Here is a 20,675-nt window from a genome sequence, read left to right on the forward strand (position 1 = left end):
TGAAAAAAAGTGAAAAGTCCTACTGCAACGTTATTTTTGGCAATTTAATAGCGAAAACTTTATTAATCTCCTCTGAAGATTAATTCATGATATTATAAAGTAATTTTAGTATGGGTGCATTAGGTGCACTGAATTAATGTATTACTGCCTTTCGAAACAATTTCAGGAATAAAAACATAGTTAATTTCAATGATTGTCAAGAGTGTTTAAAACCTTAACATAAAAAAAAAAATGATAACCTAAAATATTTTTTTTTTAATGTAAATTAGTACTTTTCTACTTTTCGGTTCAATTTCAGTTCACCAGATGAAACGAAACTCACTACGATGGTTTGGCTTGCCTCATTAATATTAATTATATAAAGTGATGCACGGATAGCTGATTGGCAGAAAGGAAGTCGTTGGGAAATTGCGGAGTGTTCTAGCAATCTCTGGTTCTAGTCAGTCAGCTCGCGAAAGAGCGAATACTACTATGGTTAAGGCTTGCTGCTCATGAATATTAATTAGGTTAATTAACTGGCGCAGCGAGAAAGTTACCAAGCAACGTCGGCGTGATCTAATTACATAAGAGCAGCCCCTGTTATAGTAGGATTGGTAACTTTCGCTCGTGAGTGAGAACTGAGAATGCGGGGCGAGCACGTCAGAGTTGCCCGCCTCGCGACTTCCTCCTATCATATAGATGCGGAGGATTGAGCGTGTGTGTCAAATGGAACAATGTAACGGATCGGAGTTCACAGCCTCATTCGAGGAGATTACTGATTAATCTAGGTCCAGGTCCATAACCCTAGATAAGGGCATGCGAACCGGCAGATCAGCCTCAGGCTTTGCGCGTGCATGAATTAGAAAACAATGACAGCAGGTCAGCAGTGAAGATTTCTGTCTTTATTTCAAGGTAGGAGCCAGAGATTCACATGGGTCTTTAAATATTTTTTTTTTAATTTCAATTATTTGTTTATTTTGGAACGATTACGAAATGTATATGATCATTTTGTTTTAGCTTCATTCCAATGCTGTGCATTTAAATTCATACAAATACAATGTAATATTTTAACCATTCACCATTCTGAAAAATGTAATTAGAGCAATACGGATGTATAGCCTAGTGAGAACATTTCACAATTCAACAGATAAATTTTTTTACGCAGTAGTTCTTCAGAGAACCAACTATGTGATTTAAATAGCACAGAAAACAACTGTTATAACAATATAACTTTTTTAAAAGAACTTAAATAACTTTTTAATCTCCAAAAAAAAAAAAAAACTTACAGTAAACTCAAGAACCATATAAAGTGAAAAATAGTTCTTTATAAAAGAGAGTTATGTGATGAACCATTGAGAAACCTTTATTTTTAAGAGCTTTTTATACTATTACGCAATTTTTTTTTATCTTTTGGTCCTGAAATAAGTATCTTTAAACTACTTTGCCATTTTTTCCAATGATGTGAACTTTTAAGTAGCCTAAGTCTGAATTACATTTACATTTACGAGCGAGGTGTTCATGCAAAGCGAACCCTGAGCCGTTTAATTTACGTCGCACCATGTTGGGCTGGATTTGATCGGACTACTAAGTAGAGATTTTGTTTCAATGAGGAGGTCTTGAGCAAATTGTTGTTGGCTCGTATCCGCTTTTGCTTCTGCCATGCTGAAAGACGTCTCTGGAGGGATTTTCAGTATATAAACGCCAGAAAGGATTTTCGTCATGTTTGAAAGTATCATGTCACAAGTGCTTTAATAATAATAATAAGTTAAACCGTTTGAGTGCCTTCATAATTTACCTTAATGGTGTTTTCCATTGAAATCAAATAACGAAGCCGGTTTTCAAGCGGCGCAAAAATCGCTGTCCATGGTGAAAAGATATTTCAAAGCGCATCAATTGAAGATGACGACGATCTGTCAGTCTAACACTTTCCATGGAAAAAAGTACAAAGTTTTAACAGTCAAAATCTCATATTGTAAATTAATAGATGTCTTTCTCTTTTGCAGGTGAATGGGCAAGTTGACCTTATCACACTCGGGAACCTCTGTGAGTTGTAATAGTATCCTGGCTCCAGGGCCTTTAAATACATTTCAAAAACCAATTTGCCACGTGGTGTAAAGTGAGAAGCCTCCAGCCCTCCAACTGCCCAGAGCTGGTTGGAAAGTTTTTGCTAAGTGCCTTTAACAGACTCAAGCAGTGGACGTTCGTTCAAGACCTTCAAACCGAGTTTCAGTGACATTTTGGGGTCAGCTTCGAGCCTTTTGTGAAGAATATCTCTCTTGGATTTTTTTACACACAGAGTAAAATGTGGCTTTCTGTCATTCTCATGTCTTAAAGGAAAGTCGCTTTGAATGGAGAACATAATTTGCATGCTACCCAAGTTCAGGCAGGATCTTACGAAAGCCTGGAGAAGGGGAACACACCTGCCTCTCTTCCTTGACCTGTAGATGTTCCGCACCATTTCATTCATTGGCACCAACCATCTTTAATGGGATAAATTATCTCTCGGGATCAGGTGAACCGCTGATCTAAACTAAACTAAAGCCTTAAAGCATCTTAATTTCATTTTAATTGACACTTTACATCTTAAGGCCTCCGCATGGTACTCTGGTCGAAAGATCAAGACAAACTGTCCGACATGTCCACCGGGACAGAGAGGATAGAGATGAAGAAGGAAGGGGTGCTGCCGGCATACCACCACTCCAATGGGTCAGTCCATCCGGTTATACTTCCCGACACCCCCGAAGAGGTGCCCCCAAACACCGGGGAGTACGAACTCACTGAGGTTACCTCCCTATCGAACCACGGTGATCAGGTTAATGAGGTGCCAGACATGGTGGTCCTTGACTGTCGGGCCAACGCAAAGGGCCAGAGAGAAGAGGACGCACTCCTGGAGAATGCCAGCCAAAGTAATGAGAGTGATGACATTAGTACGGACCAAAGCCCGGTGCCGCCGGTTCCGCTGAAGGAAACGTCCTTCACAATTGGACTCCAAGTTCTGTTCCCTTTCCTGCTGGCAGGGTTTGGGACAGTTGCAGCTGGCATGGTTCTGGACATTGTTCAGGTGAGTGAAATCTCATTGCCTGCAGTATACTGCCAATTATTGGAGTTACTTCAAAATTAGCAGTGTAAAATTTCAAATAATAAAAATTATTATAATTCAGGAAAATATATCAGTATTTGAATATTCCACATTCTGTCTTGTTTTCTGGTAAATATCCGATATAATGTTGGTTGTAAAAAAAAGTAACACCAGACCCCTTTAGGTTGTTTACTAACTTAAGTTTAGGCATCATAGATAAAGTGTCTTATCTTGAAAAGTAAATAATTAATTGATTCATTAAGGCTTTTTGTCAGGATCCTGCCTTTTTTGTTTTTTGTTTGTTTGTTTACCCTTTAGTTGCAGAACTCGTCCCAGTTTTGGTTATGTGTTGTTTAGGCTTTTGGTTTTGTTTTGTGTGTTTGTTGTCTACCATGAGATTATTCTCTGCCATGCCTGTTTCAGTTTTCATTCCCTGCCCCCTTGTTTCCCTGATTATCTGTTCAGTTGCGACACATACTCTTCTCCCTTCTTGTGCTCTGCCCTGTGCTGGATTGTTCCTCAAGTTTTTTTTGTGTGCTCAGTCTCCAGTCTTGTCAGTTTGGAGTTTTGGTTTTTAGTCAATTTTTTCCTTTCCTGTTTGTGGGATCTATAGAGTTGAGATCTGTTGGTGTCTATTTAGACACACAGACAGACAGATAGATATGCATGCATTCTGCACGTATAGGTGTTGATGTTGTTTAAATTATGACTAAAGCCTGTTTGACAGGTTGTATATTTTGTTTAAGGTCAGTTTAATAAAGAAAAAGTCAGCTGTCTCTTGCCCAGAAACTGACATATTCAGTTGGCTTTAAAACCTTATAGGCTGCACTGTGTGAAACCAGTGAATTTTTGCAATAAAAGTATAGGAATAAAAAAGGAAAATGTATATCAGTAAAGCATGAGGGGCATTTCTTCATTCAGGTCTTCCACTTGGTGTGATATCGATTCAATTATGTGTATTAACTAATTGCTGCTTTGGTACTAGACCATTTTCTTTTCCCATATCATACAATTCCTTCCAGTGTAATACAGAATTAAGAGCCAGAATGTCGCGATGCATCATAAGCAACAGAACTCATTATAATCAATGATGCATTATAATCAAGTGTCCATTGCATCACGCCAACAGTGAAAGCTTGTCCCATTCCATTTTGCGCTGGCGCTACAACTGCCAAAAACTGAAGCTTTTATCATGGTATACAGTATTATCACAGTATTGAATTACAATACAAATGGGTTGAAAGTTAAACAAACTTTATTGTTGTTCTATAAATAACAAGTTTAAGTATTTTTCAATACAAATCTGGCATTTAAATGAATAAATAACGAAGAAATTTGTAAAGAACCATGAACACCATTGAAATCTAGCCAAATCTAACATTTTGTTGATGTTTTAATATTTAAATGGTCATTATGCCACAGGCCCACTGATCATTTCAGAGTAAGGCTAGACTCATTTTATCAAGCCAACTCCTAAGCTGCAATAATTATGTTTTTTTTTTTTTCTGGATTGCAAGCCAGTTGCTAATATATCGCTAGTCGCTAGGCCACTAGCTACAAATGTAATAACCACAAGTTCACACACACTGTATGGCAACGTTCGTTTGCGTTGCTTTCTAAATTTAAATTAATATAGAAAACATCATTGTGCCACATTGCCGTTATTAATTAAAGAACTTAAAAAGAACTTTGTAGCTAGCAGGGTTTTAGCGAACAGCTTTTCAGCCACTTGAAAGCAAGCTACACATCTGCAAATGGCAACAACAGTTCACTTTGATTGTCATCTTTGTTTCACTTAGCTAGTTGTCTCCTATGGGGCTTTTCCACTGCACAGTACAGCTCGATTTGACTGTGGATAGTACCTGGTACCTAGCACTTTTTTTATTACCACCTCGGTCGAGGTTCCAAGCTAGCCGAGCCGATACTATATGGGATGTCAAAACCCTGAAGATCACTGATAAGTCAGAGAGAATCGTCACTACCAGTGTCACTGGATTTGCGACACGGGACATCATCCCGCTAGTTTAAAAGTTAGCAACAGCAATAGCAGTATCATTTGTTCACGTGACTTTCAAATTGTAAAAAGAAATGGCTGTGCGCAAAATCACGCTGTGGTCAATAAACGAGGTGCAGACGTTCCTCTCGTTAGCGATTAACGAAACAAAAAAGACTTTCAGGAAGTGTCTCACTGTTGGCCGCACACGCAACCACTGGACCTACTGACAGTGTATGGAAATAAAAAATATATATAAAAGGGACTACAGAACCATCAAGAACCACAATAGCCGGAGTGGTTCAAACAGAAGAAAGTGGATGGGGTTCAACCAAATGGACGTTATCAAGGCAATAGCAATGGGAGGGAGAGTGTCCTGAACTCGGCCACGGTATTGTTGGAGTCCACGATGGATGATGGTACGTTTTGTTATTTTAACTCTATATTCTGCTTGAAAGCTTCACTTTATTTAGTTGACCAGCTACTGGAAAGCTTGCTTCTAAATCAACCAGGCCAATTTAACTGTTACACATGTGTAAAATCACCATGCAACAACTGCTTTATGCAGCAGAATGAGCTAGTAGCTAACAGCTAACGGTCGTGTTATTGTTTATGGTCAGTAAAGTTTGTGTTGTGTTTAAGAATATGTCACGGCAGTAGAGGCAGTGCATCTATGCCTATAATCCCATCCAGGTTGAGGTGGCACAAAACTGAAGTGGAAAAGCAATCACAGAAAAGTAAAGCGAGCAGAGTCGCGTCGAACCGTAACGTGCAATGGAAAATTGCCATTAGAGTGCTGTCTCTCAGTTTCCAAAAACAGTTTGGAAAAACAACTAGAACTGTCACAACTTAACTTTATCTTGCTGAATTTAACAGAATGATGAGGTGTTCATGTGTTTTGCAGCCATTTTTCTGCCACATGTTTCACAAAAAGGGAATCCATCACGTCCTCTGAGTTTTTATGGAACCCAAAATACTTCCACACTCCCGAATTAATCCTACTAGAAGACTTCTCATCCACGCTGGTTTGTTGCACATGTGTAATTTGTGCCGCACACACGCAGTGTTGTAAATCTTAATTCGTTGATCGAATAAAAACTACTATGCGATCAGAAAAATAAGCCTAAAACCGTTGCGTTGCATCAACAGACACGCCCGGTGTAGACAGGGTGTTATGCCACATCGACACTAATTTGATTTCATTTGAAAGCTCTGTTTTCAGGATCCTAACGTTATCGTTTTCCAAAATATGCAGTAAAAGAGAGCGTTTTCAAAACTGCTACTGTATTGTGGATGAGAGGCTTAAACGTAGAAAAATGAATGTGTTTTCAATCAAAAATGTATTAATAGTGTGTACATATGCTCTAAATAATTTTAATTGAAAGCTCCATTTTCTGTTTCCTAATGTCACACTTAATAAATAATGCAGTAATGAAAAGCATTTTCAAAAACGCTGTTTTCGATGGTGGAAGTTCTAGTGTGGATGAGAAACATAAATGCAGAGAAATGTATGAATTATTAAGCGAAAATGTATTAATAGTGTGGAAATCCACATTAATTTGTTTTCTGTTTAAAGGTGTAAATGTGGTGAAATCAATTTATTTTCCATTTAAAACGTCTTGGTTACTTCCGTAACCTCCATTCCCTGATGGAGGGAATGAGACGTTGTGTCGATGTAGTGACACTAGGGGTCACTCTTGGGAGCACTTGATCTTTGATAAAAGGCCAATGGGAATTGGCGAGTGGTATTTGCATGCTCCTCCTCCGGACATATGGGTATAAAGGAGGGGGCGTGCATACTGCTCATTCAGGCTTTGTGCTGAGGAGTCAAGAATAAGGTCCCGGCCATTTCAGCGGGTAGTTCAGCATTGTGGCTGGAGGGACACAACGTCTCATCCTCCATCGAGGAACGGAAGTTACAGACGTAACCAGGACATTCCCTATCTTTCACGCACTCGACGTTGTGTCTATGTAGTGACATGAGTGATCCCCTACAAAAATGCCACAACTAGCTGAACTGGGTTACGTGGATCGGCGGTGCAAGATGGGCAGACTGCTGTGTGCCGCGTAGCCAACGCACCGGGCCGGCCCGTAACCTCCCCTGACGCTAGTGTGAGTGTCGAACAGCCCTTTTGGGGACAAGCCGACTACCCAAAAGGATAGGGACAGGCTTGTCCTAGTGGTGCCTCTTTTCCCTCTTTTTTTCTTTTCTCCCCAGAAATGACTTACCCGTTCGTTTCTGCTAAGATATGGGACAAGACCGGCTCAACCAGTGACCTGTCGTTGAGGTCGCCCGGGATGTGAGTGGCTCGCAGCGACTTGAGGTGCTGCTGACTCCAGAGGAAGAGACGGCGGGTGAGTTGTGACATGCGAGGGGGGCTTAACACGCCTTGGCGGTTGATATATGCTATCGTCGTGTTGTCTGTTCGAATCGACACGTGCTTGCCCTGGATCAACGGCCGGAACCTCCGCCGGGAGAGCAGTATTGCCAACAACTCAAGGCAGTTGATGTACCAACATAGCCGTGGGCCTGTCCAGGGGCCGGAGGCTGCAAGCCCGTTGCATACAGCGCCCCAGATCATCTTGGAGGCATCGGTTGTAACCACGACATGCCTGGAAACCTGTTCTACGGGAACCCCTGCCCGTAGAAATACGAGGTTGTTCCAAGGGCTGAAAGGCAGCGACAGATTGGCCTGATGGCCACGCTATGTGTCCCGTGGCGCCATGCCCATCTGTCTCATGTGCATCAACCCTAGCGGTGTGGCCACCGCCGAGGATGCTATATGTCCCAGGAGCCTCTGAAATAGTTTCAGTGGGACCGCGGTCTTCTGTCTGAACGCCTTCAGATAGGTCAGCACCGACTGGGCATGCTCGTTCATGAGGCACACCATCATTGAGACTGAGTCCAACTCTAAATCGAGAAAAGAGATGCTAGACGAAGCCCTAGCCGGCTCAGGTGCGTGAGCATCAGCTCCCTGTGTGCACACAACACATCCCGAGAGTGAGCTAAGATTAGCAAGTCATCGAGGTAGTTGTAAATGGGGATGGCCACCTCCCTTAACTGGGCAAGGGCAGCCTCTGCAACATTTGTGAAGATGCGAGGGGACAAGGACAGGCCGAAAGGGAGGACTTTGTACTGGTACACACAACCCCAGAAGGCAAAGGTCTGTGTCGAGGTAGAATCAAGACATGGACATACCTCATACCATAGGTAGAAGGACAGAGGCAGGGAGCCACTGGGGTGGCTTGCTTTCTTACGAAAGCGAGCCGAGACTGCAATGTTGCCAAGGTCATGTCCTCGCAATGAGGACATGACGCATCCACAAAAGATGTCTCTGCATGGGCGATTGTGGCCATCTGAAGGAGAGAGATATCGACCGCAACCAGGAATAACACACAACCTTAAAAAGACGCATCTTTAAAAAGATGTTCCGATGTGTGCTGCTCTTTTAGAATATACTCTTTTAGAATATACTATTTTAGGAGTTAAAAAACTGTTTTAGAATACACTTTAAATTATCTGCTGAAGCGCCCAGGGGCGATCTCTGCAGTGCACCTGTGCAGAGAGGTGAGCCGCTGTAATGCGCCATAAGTATTCAGCAGAGGTGAATGGAAACTGTGGGAATTCAGCTCGCTTATTTCACAAAATCTGAATGAGCAGTGTGCACGCCCCCTCCTTTATACCCCTATGTCCGGGGCATGCAAATACCACTCGCCAATTCCCATTGGCCTTTTATCAAAGATCAGAGCTGTCTCGGGCTCCCAGGAGTAACCCTTATGTCACTACATCGACACAACGCCAAGTGAGTGACAGTTTGGAAACTTAAAACCACTTCAACACTAATTTGTTTTAGTTTAAAAACAAATGCATTGATATCACTACGTTAACACCTCTAATCCACACACTCAAAAAATGAAGCCATTACCCTTAATAATGCCAGGTGAGCAAGTGCAAGGACAGTGAAAAAGTTGCACTGCCAATTTGATAGCAACTTCTTTTGGAGCTAGTTGCTAGTTCTTTTGAATCAAGACTCACTTGAAAGTGGAAGTCCATCCTCATACTAAGCACAAACGCCAATCTTCACCACATTCGTAACCCCCAAAACTCCAGCCTAACCGAAACTTAAATACCAATATAATAGAACATTAAATGTGAACAAATCTCCTCCTATTCTCATCTTGATCAAACAGGCATAAAATAACACTTAATTTAAACATTTGTTCACCCCATCCAGTCCCATAGAAAGCATGCTGGGAAATGGAAATCTACAGCCCATTTTCATTAATGCTACAAGAAATATTAATGTAGTCCCAACTCAACAATTTGACAAATTTAATTTGATGGAACACAGTGAAATCAAGTTGTGACAAAATGTTCAAGAATTGTGTTACTTTAGTTCATTTAAGTAAACTGAAAAACCTGCAAAAATATATTTTTGAGGGCACTGAAACAGCCTTGTTCTCCACTGAAAATGAAGCATTTGAAAAGAGTTTTCGAACAAAAACAGATTTGTTTGGATGTGGCATTATGGACAGTCATATCACTTTCATAAAGCATTTAGCTCATTGCTTTTAGAACTTCTGTACAAAAATAACTTTTGACTGCTCTAACCATAATTAATAATAACTAAGTTGGATAATCTACTCCTTGAAAGAGCGAGGCATACAAACAGACATACTACACATACAGAAGGACAGATTGTGTTCTAGGTAGAGGCAAAAATGTCATTGTGGCTAACCATAATCAGTTTTGTGTGGCTTTCCTAATTCAGTGTGAGTACTACGTCAATGAAGAGGAAGTCTGATTCCAGGTAATACAAACCAGCATACCTACGTACTTTCCTTTCTTTCTCATTGTGTCCTTAGCACTTAAAAAATGCCCTTTGTCAGCAGTCTCCATGGTAAAAATATAAATCACATATTTCAAATGTACTGTATTAACGTACAGAGTGATTGTTTGAGATATTGGTTCGGTAGTTACTATTGTTTTTTGTGGAAAGGGTGTAGGCCCATTTGCGTAAGGATATCTGCAAGGACATCCCCCTGGCCTATCTGACTAAAGCAAGAAGTAAAAATATATATTTTTTTATAATAATGTGTATAGGCATTATATAGGTAGAGGTGGAGGGAAACAGCTGCTTCTATATCCTTGGCATATGATTGGCAGACCTAGATGAACAAGCTCCTTTTAAAATTGCAGAGAAACTTGTTTTTCAAGAGGCTTGGTAACTTTACCTTTTACCTCATAGACTTTGCTGAACCCGTTATGAAAGAAAATCTCTAGTCAGACCTGTTTGTTTCTTACTAGTCTGAGCTAAACTATTTTTACCGCAAGGAAAACAGACTGACAGGAAGATGGTCAGGCTTTACCATATCCACACTATCATCTTATTCTGACAGGAATTGGTGCAGAAAGACAAATATAACCTGCCCTGTCATTTGTAACCCTCCGTGAGCTGAAATCTTTAAGGAATAGTTCACGCAAAAATGAAAACTCTGTCAGTATTGACTCTGATATTAATCCAAACCTGTCTTTTCTTTCTTCTGTGGAAAACCAAGGGTGATTTGTTTGAAGAATATTCTGGTCATTCTGGGACCATCAAGTTGTAGAATGACCAATGCCTCAACAACAAAGGCACCAAAAACGCCATATTTATTACACTTTTATGGTACTTTTTGTTATTTTTCATCTTGATAGCCCCAGTTTACTTTCAATAAAGGAAAACAGTGGGCAAATATTCTTCTTAAATCTAAATTTTTATTCTTCTAAAATACATTATTATAAATTATATCTCAATTCATGTGGCTTATTGAAAAGTAAAAAAAATAATAATAAATAAGTTATTGGACTTAAAATGTTCACCTGCCAGACAATTAAACAGGAAAAAAAAACATTTACTTAGTACATTGAAGAAAAATCCTGACCCATATCTGACCTGACCAGTAAGCAACCATGTAGCAACCCCCTACAGCGCCTTAGCAACCACACAGAACAACCTAGCAACTGCATAGTTGCATAGCAACACCCTGGCATCATGCCGGCGACTTTCACATAGGAAAACACAACCCACATTTTCTTAATTTAGTTGAGATTATATTTAACAATTTTCTAATTAATTTAATAACTTGCAGTATTTAAAGTATAGGCCTACATAGGATTAAGTTTATTGTGCAAAAAGTTTCTAGTGTGCATCATGATCACCATTGTAAGTTGTTGGTAGCATGTCTTCAGAATTCCTCCGTGACCTTATATGCTGAGCCTTGGAGACAAAGGTACTGGAAGCGAGGAGCGTTGCCAGCCAACATTACACAATCCTGCAATCTGAGCCCCCCTCCGGTGGCATGCCTGCACTGCTGTGCGTCGAGTTCGCAGAACTCTGAGAGGCACATGGAGGCACTGGCCAAGACTGCACTGTTCCCTGAAGACAACATCTTACTGTTGAGACAGAGAGTGTAGAGAGGTTCGCTCAAAGGAAACAACTCTCAATTGATGTTCGTACTTTTTTAAAGTGGCCCTTGCACTGCCAACGACACAAGGGAAAAGAAACAGACATTAAAACTGGGAGCTGCGCTGCTCAAACCTTTAAACTACTGCTTTTGCTGCTATTTTTAGAGAATTTCTGTTGCTGTTTATATGTTTACCATTTTTTTTTTTCTCTATAGCTAAAGTTGAAGTGTGTAATTTTTGTACCACTAACATCACGGCAACGGAACTGTAGAAGTCATGGCTATGTTCAGAATCCCATATTATAACAGTTTGCTTACTATTGCTGCAGTATATATAGTATAAATGTCAAATTTTAATTTGGAATACGAAAATTCATCAAATTTAAGAGACAAATGCACATTCAAATGCAAAAACTGTGTATGTGAAGTTTAGATGTGTGCCAAGGTAATGGTCTTTGGCCTTTTCAACTGGTTCTATTATCAGGATCTCACAGTATAAGCAATGCATTTTTTAACGCTGTGTCAGGAAAGGTGTTGAATTTTGAAAAGACGTATTTGACTATTGTGTCAAACTTTTTTTTTTTCATCTCGTGCAGGAGTGTTGAATTGTTTGTGTCAATTTAAAGGGGTAGTTCACACAAACATTCTCTCATCATTTACTCACCCTCATGCCTCATGTCTAACGATTATTAGAACGACTATTCGGCGATTATTGCAACGATTAATCATTAGCTCTTAACCGATTATTACGCTTGTATTGTATTCAACTGAAAAGATTGTATTAAAAGTGCTTACTAACAATAAAGAGGACAAAAACATCTTTTAAAAATACCTCTAAATGACATTCACTGAATTAAAGGGAAAAAATACTATATAAAATAAAAAAAAAACATTAAGTTTAATTCAGTAAAGAAATTCACTGCAAAAAATCCTATTCTTATCAAGTGTTTTTGTCTTTTTTTCCATTTAAAATTATCTAAAAATCTTTCAAACAAGATACATTTACTTGAGAAGCAACATATAAGCTATTTAGACTTGCTTTAAGAGAATGTATGTTAAATATAAGTGTATTTTTTCACATGGTTATACTTCTGTGAGTGCAGTAAAGACAAAATATTATATAATATTAAAAAAATGTCAGTGTGTAATGGTGCGAAGTCTACCCTTTCTCACCTTCCTGCTCACTTCAATCCATCTTTAACTCTCAAAAATAAACTCTCTCTTATTAATAAGGCTGCATACTGCCAATTTTCTTCACGATAAGGACTACACACTGACATACATATTATGATTCAATAAGTTGCGAGCCATCATGTTATAATCTAGCTGCATTAAGCGTGTGACAGAGTATGCCAGGTGCAGTTTCAGCCTCTCCCCTTTAGATCGGGACATTCGCGCATCTCATGGAAGAGATGCTGACCGCACAGATAAATGCCTGTTTCGCAGTTTGGAGTTATTTACATGACTATACGGTATATGTTGGAGCGCGATCTCCAGCGGGCAATCTCCAGATGTCATAGCACTTTCGGGGGTGTTGGTCTATCTCTCTTGGGCCCCTGAAAGCTGTCCCCTTTTTCACCCCTTATGGCCGGCTCTGGTTGCTGTGTTGGGTTAGTCAGGATGCTTCAACAAACACGATTTGATAGCGCCACAAAGCCACAGTGTTATGCTTTTAGGTGAAATCAACATATAAATGTCTTACTTGTAGTAAGTATTTGGACATCGTAAAATGACATACATCACCTTTAAGTTAGCAACGTATGTGCACTCTCCCCCTCTTTCTGTGTGCTGACAGGGATCTAGAATTGATTTAGCTAGTCAGTTTCAGGCCTGTAATTGCTGTGTACCAGTGGGAATGGGTCTAAAGATAAGCACTCCTCCTATGCATTGATCCTCAGTGCCTTCTACTGTATTGCATCTTGAGAACTGCAGCCTAATGGAAAAAAAAACAGCCTACCAGTTACTGGAGTCATCAACTCCTAACGTCTTAAGCAAGATGGTTGGAAGAAGTTCAATAGGATGCAGCCATCAATAGTCCAATAGAAATTGGTCTGGATTTAACACTGGCAAGGATATCATTAAATGCAATGTTATCAACACTTTTTACGCTTGAAAAATTAAAAAGTTAGAGTTAGAAAGGTTTGTTTTAAGACAATGTTTGTCATTTTAGAAGCGAATCACTGATTCTGGTTGATCAGCTATAATTGTGATTATACCCACTATAATCTCCATTATATTTTGTATTTTTTTGAAGATGTATAGGCTGTATAAATTCTTGAGTTAGATCAGACTGATCTCACAGTGAAATCGGAAACAGTAGGTGGACTTTTCTTTAGCTAAAATCGGTCTGTGCTTTCCAAAATGTGAAACACTGCCCCCAGTGGCCAAAGTGGTAAGTATTGTTATTTTCCGGGTGTAATGTCCACAGAGGTGTGACAAAAGCGAGTTGTAAAGCTTTTTTTTTATTTATGTTTTTTTTTAGACTGTAATATATGGAAACCCAGGAGTGCCATTTACAAAAGAATGAAGGAATAAATGATCAATCTATTAATTTGTGAATAAATAAACCAATTTATAAATGGACAAATAAATAGAAGCATTTAAATGTGAATAAATAAACCAATTTATAAATTGAAAAATAAATAGACATATTTAAATGCGTTTATTTAATTCATGATTTAAAATGTACTTATATATATATATTTAGCAATAAAACAGCACAGTAATTAGTCATTTTTAAATGCACCTTTAAATTTGCATTTTAAAAAGCATTTGGCAATTGCTTTTCTTTATTGTTTGACTTTTCCTTTTCTTTTACCATTTGCCAATCCATACCTGCAGAAGCCCGGGAGTGCAAATTAAAAAAGAATGAAGGAAAGAATGACGTTAAAAACGTCATTATAATGAACAATGTTCATTAATAAATCATATTTCATTTTTAAAATGCCATTAAATGTAGCAATAAATTAGTACATTAATTAGTCTTTTAAATGCACCATTTAATACACTTTAAAAGCACCTTTTAAATTGCATTTTAAAACGGTATTTGCCAATTGCTTTTCTTAATTAATTTGCCAATTGCTTTTCCTCATCCATTTGCCAATAGCTTTTCTTTTTTTTTGTTGCTTTTCCTATGCCTATATCATACGCCGGAACTCAACTCTCTCGTGAACGTGCGGACAGCTATTACCGGAAGCCATTGATTATAGTTTAGAAAGTTATAAATATGGATATTTTTCTTACAAAAACGTATCGCTTCACTTCAAGAAGGCCTTTATTAAACCCCTGGAGCCATATGGATTTCTTTTTTGATGGATGATGTTCTTTTTTGGGCTTCAAAATCTTAGGTACCATTCATTTCATTTCATTTATAAAGCTTGGAAGAGACAGGATATTTTTTAATATAACTCCGATTGTGTTTGGCTGAAAGAAGAAAGTCATATACAACTAGGATGGCTTGAGGGTGAGTACATTTTAGGATAATTTTAATTTTTGGATGAACTAACCCTTTAATGGTGGCTTGTTCACAGTTGCTGTGAAATTCTGAACGCAGCCCTACCTGAGCATGCACAGTGATATGTGTCCTGGATGGGAGATGGTAATCATGATGCTGTCAAAAGAACCAGCCCTACTTCAGCGCTTGATGTACTGAGCCAATGAAAAATACCACCAGAGCCTGTACTAAAGCAATTCTGTGAAGTTGGCACCCCATATAATAACCTACCAAATCTATACCATTCAAAAATTAACGTTTGTGCTGGTTCAGTGTTTGAGATAGACAAGTTTTGTTTGCTGTGATGTCAATTTCCACTCCAAATCTCTCCGAACCGGTGCCGCTCATTTGTGCTGGATTTGTGCCATTAAAAAAAATAGCTATTTCCCTTCCTTAGATATAGCAAGAAACTTTTCAAAAGAAGTGGCGTCCCTCCTAATCACTCCAAACCGGTGTCATTCGTTTGTGCTCGATTAGTGCTGTTTAAAGAAATATCACTACATATTCCTTTATTTGTATTAAACAAGATAGATTTTTAAGTCACGCAGGCTTAAAAATCTATCTTAAAAATATATCAATCACTCTCACCTGTCTCCATTGTTTGTGCTCGCTTCTGGTTTCTGCTGTGTTTGATATCATTGAAGCATTCATTTTTTGGCAAAGATTTAAACTTTCAGCCCATCAAACTCCAAATGCAACAGCAAAAATTGTGTTTGTGCTGCAAATAATGATTTGTTTATAGGGTATATGTGAGACTGTTGAACAAAGCTGTAAATGTTTATATACTGTAGGTTAATTATTCCGAATATTATGTAAACAGCCACATTCAGCTCTGAATTTTATTTTATTAATTATAATTTAGCTAGAAGCTGGCATGACTTGCATTGACGGTGTTTATGTAATTGCATAGGCCAGGGGTCTTCAAGCATTTTCAGGCCAAGGACCCCTTTGTGGGTAGAGACGGAGTCAGGACCCCCATTACATATTGTATAAAATTGAGTGTAGTGTTTTATGCCTATAAAAGGTGTCTGGTATGATACCATATTATAGTATACATACTTCATGATGTTTGCATTGCAAAGCCATTGAAATAATCATAAATGCTGCCCTGCTGAAAAGTCCATCTAAAACAGCATAAGCTGGTTGGTTGGTTTTAGCAGGTCGCCCAGCCTGGTCATACAGTAGCTGGTCAGGCTGGTTTTAAAGGGGTTTTGAACACTTTTTTTAGCTGGTCAGGCTGATCTTTGCTGGTTAGGGTGTTCTTAGTTGGTCAGGCTGGTCTTAGCTGGTCAGTGTGGTCTTAGCTGTTCAGGGTGGTGTTGGCTGGTCAGCTTGGCCAAGCTAGTTTAAGCTGGGCGGCTAGCTGGTCTCCCAGCTTGACCAGCTAAAAAGTGTTCAAACCCCCTCTGAAACCAGCTAACTGACCAGCTTTGGCTGGTTTTAGCTGATCTTTTCAGCAGGGACAGCAGGGGTCTTTGACAATTTTGACATGAAGTGACATGTTAATTCCTGTGCCAAACCTCCTCCAAAAAGAAAGAAAAAGACAGACAGACAGACAGATAGACAGATGACAGAAAAACATACAGAAAGAAAAACAGAAAGACCCTGCGAATGAAGAATAAAACAACTTTATAAGGTTACTAAAATGCAGTCTTCATCTCATGTGAGTGATTGAATTTATACATATATTTAAAAATGACAAGTTCATTTAATCAAGTAAAAATTTGTAATGAGGAAAACAATGACTTAATACATGACTTAAATTAAATATGTTGTTTTGAGAGTCACCACCATTAAAAATTGCATTCATGTACTAATTTATTGCTACGTTTAATGACATTTTAAACATGAAATAAATATGATTTATTAATGCATATTTTTATTGATATTGCTCAGAGGTTGCTTATTCATCTGTTGGTTGATTGAGTTCTCAGTTAGTTTTTCATTTAAGTTTCAACTTTGCCTCAGCTGTTTGTCCTAAAGTTATATGAGACCATTTCTGAAAATAGTAAGACTATAGAGCTTTACATTTAATATGGTTATAGCTTGGATAATTTTGATCTTGGAAGAATATGATGAGAAATAATTGAGTTCATATCTCGATCTCTGAATTTTACCTTAATTGTTTATATGTCTTCTGAAACTTTAGAGGAGACACATGTGAGATTACTAGGGTTATTTTTTTTTTACAGGAGATAAATCTGAGGAGCAGGAAACTTCAGCAAAAGTTTCCATTTGTTATCCATTTAATCAGACTGCTGTCTACAAGAAAAATTTGAGATATTAAAGAGATTTAATTTGTGATTTTTCCTCCGTATGAGCAATATCACATTGATATTTTTCTCTGTTTTGAAGCTGCAGCCACTCGTAGCCATTCCAATGTCATCTAGACTTGAGGAATACATTTTCCAAGTGATAAGACTAATAAATTGCAATTCATGATCAAAAGCAACAGATAGCAAATGGCACTAATAAAAAATCCCTGTTCCTAGCACCTGTCCCAACATGGCTAATTTAAAACATGTCTAGGATGTGTGTCGTGTCACTGTTTAGTTTAAGGGTTGTACAGTAACTGATTTATATCACTTTCTCAACAGCATTGGACAGTGTTTACAGAGGTGACTGAACTCTTTATCCTGGTTCCTGCTCTTCTGGGCCTGAAAGGGAACTTGGAGATGACACTTGCATCCAGACTGTCTACCGCAGTAAGTTGTATGGTGCAATGCTGAACAAATGGGATTGAAGCATGATGGATGATGTGTGAATTTTTGGTATTATTAGTGGCACCAAATGGAATTGCAAAAAATTCCAAACATTCCCCAAATCTTCCATTGGTCTGAAAAAAATATGATCCTGTCACAAACTTACGGCACTGGTTGGGACAATATGTCTATGTAGGGTCACTCAAACTAAAGTGTTAGAGAGAGCCACATTGTTTACAGTCTTCAGGTAGTGAACCTATGAATGACTTACTTGTAAATATTTATGTACATGAAACTGGGGCAGGAAACATAAAAAAAATCAAACACATCACCTTTAATCATTTATTTATGATAAAGCAGTTTAAGCTTTTTCATTCAAAAATGCTTTTTTTTACTTCTACTTCTTCATAATAATCCTATATTAAAGTATGGCATTTTAATAAAACTAAGAAAAACTTGTAAAGGAGTAATAAACTTAATCAAACAAAAGTCTATGTACAGCAACATATTTATTGGTGACTGGTATGGTATGTTAAAATACAGAACTCTGAACTTTGATAATACAGTCTTCATTGAAAAGGTGTATGATGTAACTTCATTGACGCTTTCATTCTTTTGTCTAGATGGTGATTCATGTTTGCTTTAGCTTTGTCGTTGTACAGCTTTGAAAGGTGTGTTTGAGTTTTACGTAACCTCAGCTAGAATCACGAAGCATCATTCCTCCTGGTGCCAAAGTGGCACTTATACACACATTTGAAGGAAAATAGTAGTATAAGAGTGATTAGAGTGTTTTTGATAACAAGCCTTTAGTTGATTTATACAGTAATTTGATGGCAATTGTACTGTATTTTGTTTATCTATTAGTAGTTATTGATAAGGGAGTTGTCACAGTTATTGATGTTCACACTTACAATACCAGTGCTCAAAACTATTCAGTTTCAGTCGTTCTACAGACACGTGTGGCTTGTTGAGTAGAAGTATGTTATCATCTTTCTAAGCAATCAGACTTATAATTTTATTTTAGCAGATGATAAAACGAGTGAAAAAATCCCATAGGGGGAAGGAGTGACCCCAGCCATTTCTAGGGGCCAAAATATTATATTGGCTTGGGGATGGGCTCTTTTGACTAGGTCTAATAAACAACCACCCAGAACACCCTAGCAACAACACAGCAACAAGCTAAACACCATTCAAAACAACCTAGGCTACGTCAACATAAATCCAGATAAATCTGAAAACACTGTTTTCATTTTCAAAACGCTCTCCGTCCACACTGCCTTTATCAGAAAGTTGCTTGTCCCCATTGAAACGTATAAAAACGCTTGAATCCACTTTCTGTGCTTGCGAAAATTCTCCATTACATGTATGGTCTAAAACGCAGTTATCCTGCTGTTTCGCAGCCGGACAACAATTTCGAGTAAACTTACCGTCGCCTTTAAAGGAATGCAATGTTAAAGTTGTGTAAAGTAACATTTATCTTTTTAACACCACTATCAAAGTTGATAGCAGGCACAACAACGCCCCAAAAACATGGGCCGCCATCTTGATTGTTTTTGGGTGGATCACATGACTGCATCACATAACAACAAATAAGTCATTGTTTTCCAATGTCTCCATTGTCTCCTGTTCATACTACATTGCAAAGAAGGCGTTTTCCAATTTGGAAAATGCCGGTGAACTGCTATCGCAAGACTGAGCTATTTAAATGTTACGCAAAGAGAGAGATGCAAACTTATTGGCTACTTGAAGATACTTGAATGAACCAACCAGGCAAACTGATGGCTTAACATGTCACGTTAGCTTGAGCCCAATAGAGTTTCCTGGCTGAACTTGGGTCATTTCTTTGTGATATATATAGATTAAAAGAATTCATTGGGCTTGGGTCTGAATATTCCAAAATATTAACAAGTTTATTTCAGAATGATGCCATTGTTTGCCATTCTACAATCACTGGAAGGTGACTCACTGCCTGTATAAATTATTCCAGATAAGTCACTTGTGAGTCAGGGTGTTAGCTATTCATCCTATTAAATATTATAATCCTGTAAACCCTTCATCACCTTGACAGCTTGTTTGTGAAATCGTTATCGGTCATGTGAGTGTGGATCACATTTCCACAATGCAAAAGCATTGTATCATCTACCACACTCAGTTTTATCTTAGCTCCGAATTTTGACAAAAAACCAGACGAAATGCTACATGGCTCCAGCTACTGTACATTTCCAGGTGTTTCTCCCATGTCTACTGAAGAATTGTGTGGTTTATCGGCCTACAAATGTGTTGTGTGCGTGATCCCTGCCTTGTTTTGCATAAAATGATCTGCATAGAGCTTATCACTGTGGACTGGACCCCAACTTATCAGTAATGCCCAGCCTGTTAACCTGACATCAGCATTAGAAGTAGTTGCAGTCCCGAGCCAGCTCGGTTTTTCCCCTCAAGATGTGTGTGTGAGAGCTACACAAGTCAGGTTGCACTGCGGCAGTATCGCAGTGACCGGAGTTGGGTCACCTCGATGAGCAGCAGGCAATTGGCACTGACCCAAGAGCTCTTTCCTCCCAGAGCCCTGTGCCAGCACATACACACTCATAAACGTATTTACTTTATTTACACATAGACTACTACCTTCCTGCTTATGGCCTCTCCTGTCTTTTTCTTTCCTTATCCAGATGTGCAGGATATATGTGATAGAGTAGTATTGCTAATTTGCTGTCATTGTAGTTTGAGCCAAAACAGAAATCAGATTGCAAGAAAAAAGAAAGAATGCAACTTTTGTTTTTTCCTCCTTGAACACAGAACAGACTAGAATGTTATGTAAGAACACTTATTGAGAGCTTATAATGCTCAAACTTCGGTTTAGGGATTTGAACAAACCTCTAAACATAAATATTGAACTTTCGGGCATAATGCCATGCTTTAGCCATGAATGATGCAGAACCTCAAATCCTGTAGGTTGTTGAGGAGAGTTGCATTACTACATTTTTA

At 38.6% G+C, this 20,675-nt stretch overlaps 1 protein-coding gene across 2 annotated transcripts in view; it reads left to right on the plus strand.

The window, feature by feature from the left end:
* Positions 1-723: 723 nt before the first annotated feature.
* Positions 724-20,675, plus strand: part of LOC127633043 (solute carrier family 41 member 1-like) — a 40,542-nt gene continuing 20,590 nt past the window's right edge. The window contains exons 1-4 of one of the 2 annotated variants that reach the window (XM_052111910.1): positions 724-891; positions 1,983-2,491; positions 2,568-3,040; positions 17,589-17,696. In XM_052111910.1, the coding sequence (XP_051967870.1) occupies positions 2,576-3,040; positions 17,589-17,696 (573 nt within the window). In that variant the 5' untranslated portion in view covers positions 724-891; positions 1,983-2,491; positions 2,568-2,575. Of the gene's footprint in view, positions 892-1,982; positions 3,041-17,588; positions 17,697-20,675 lie in introns of both variants that reach the window. The other variant, XM_052111909.1, reaches the window with a different exon arrangement.

This window comes from Xyrauchen texanus, chromosome 39, assembly GCF_025860055.1.
Source record: "Xyrauchen texanus isolate HMW12.3.18 chromosome 39, RBS_HiC_50CHRs, whole genome shotgun sequence".
Taxonomy (NCBI): Eukaryota; Metazoa; Chordata; class Actinopteri; order Cypriniformes; family Catostomidae; genus Xyrauchen; species Xyrauchen texanus.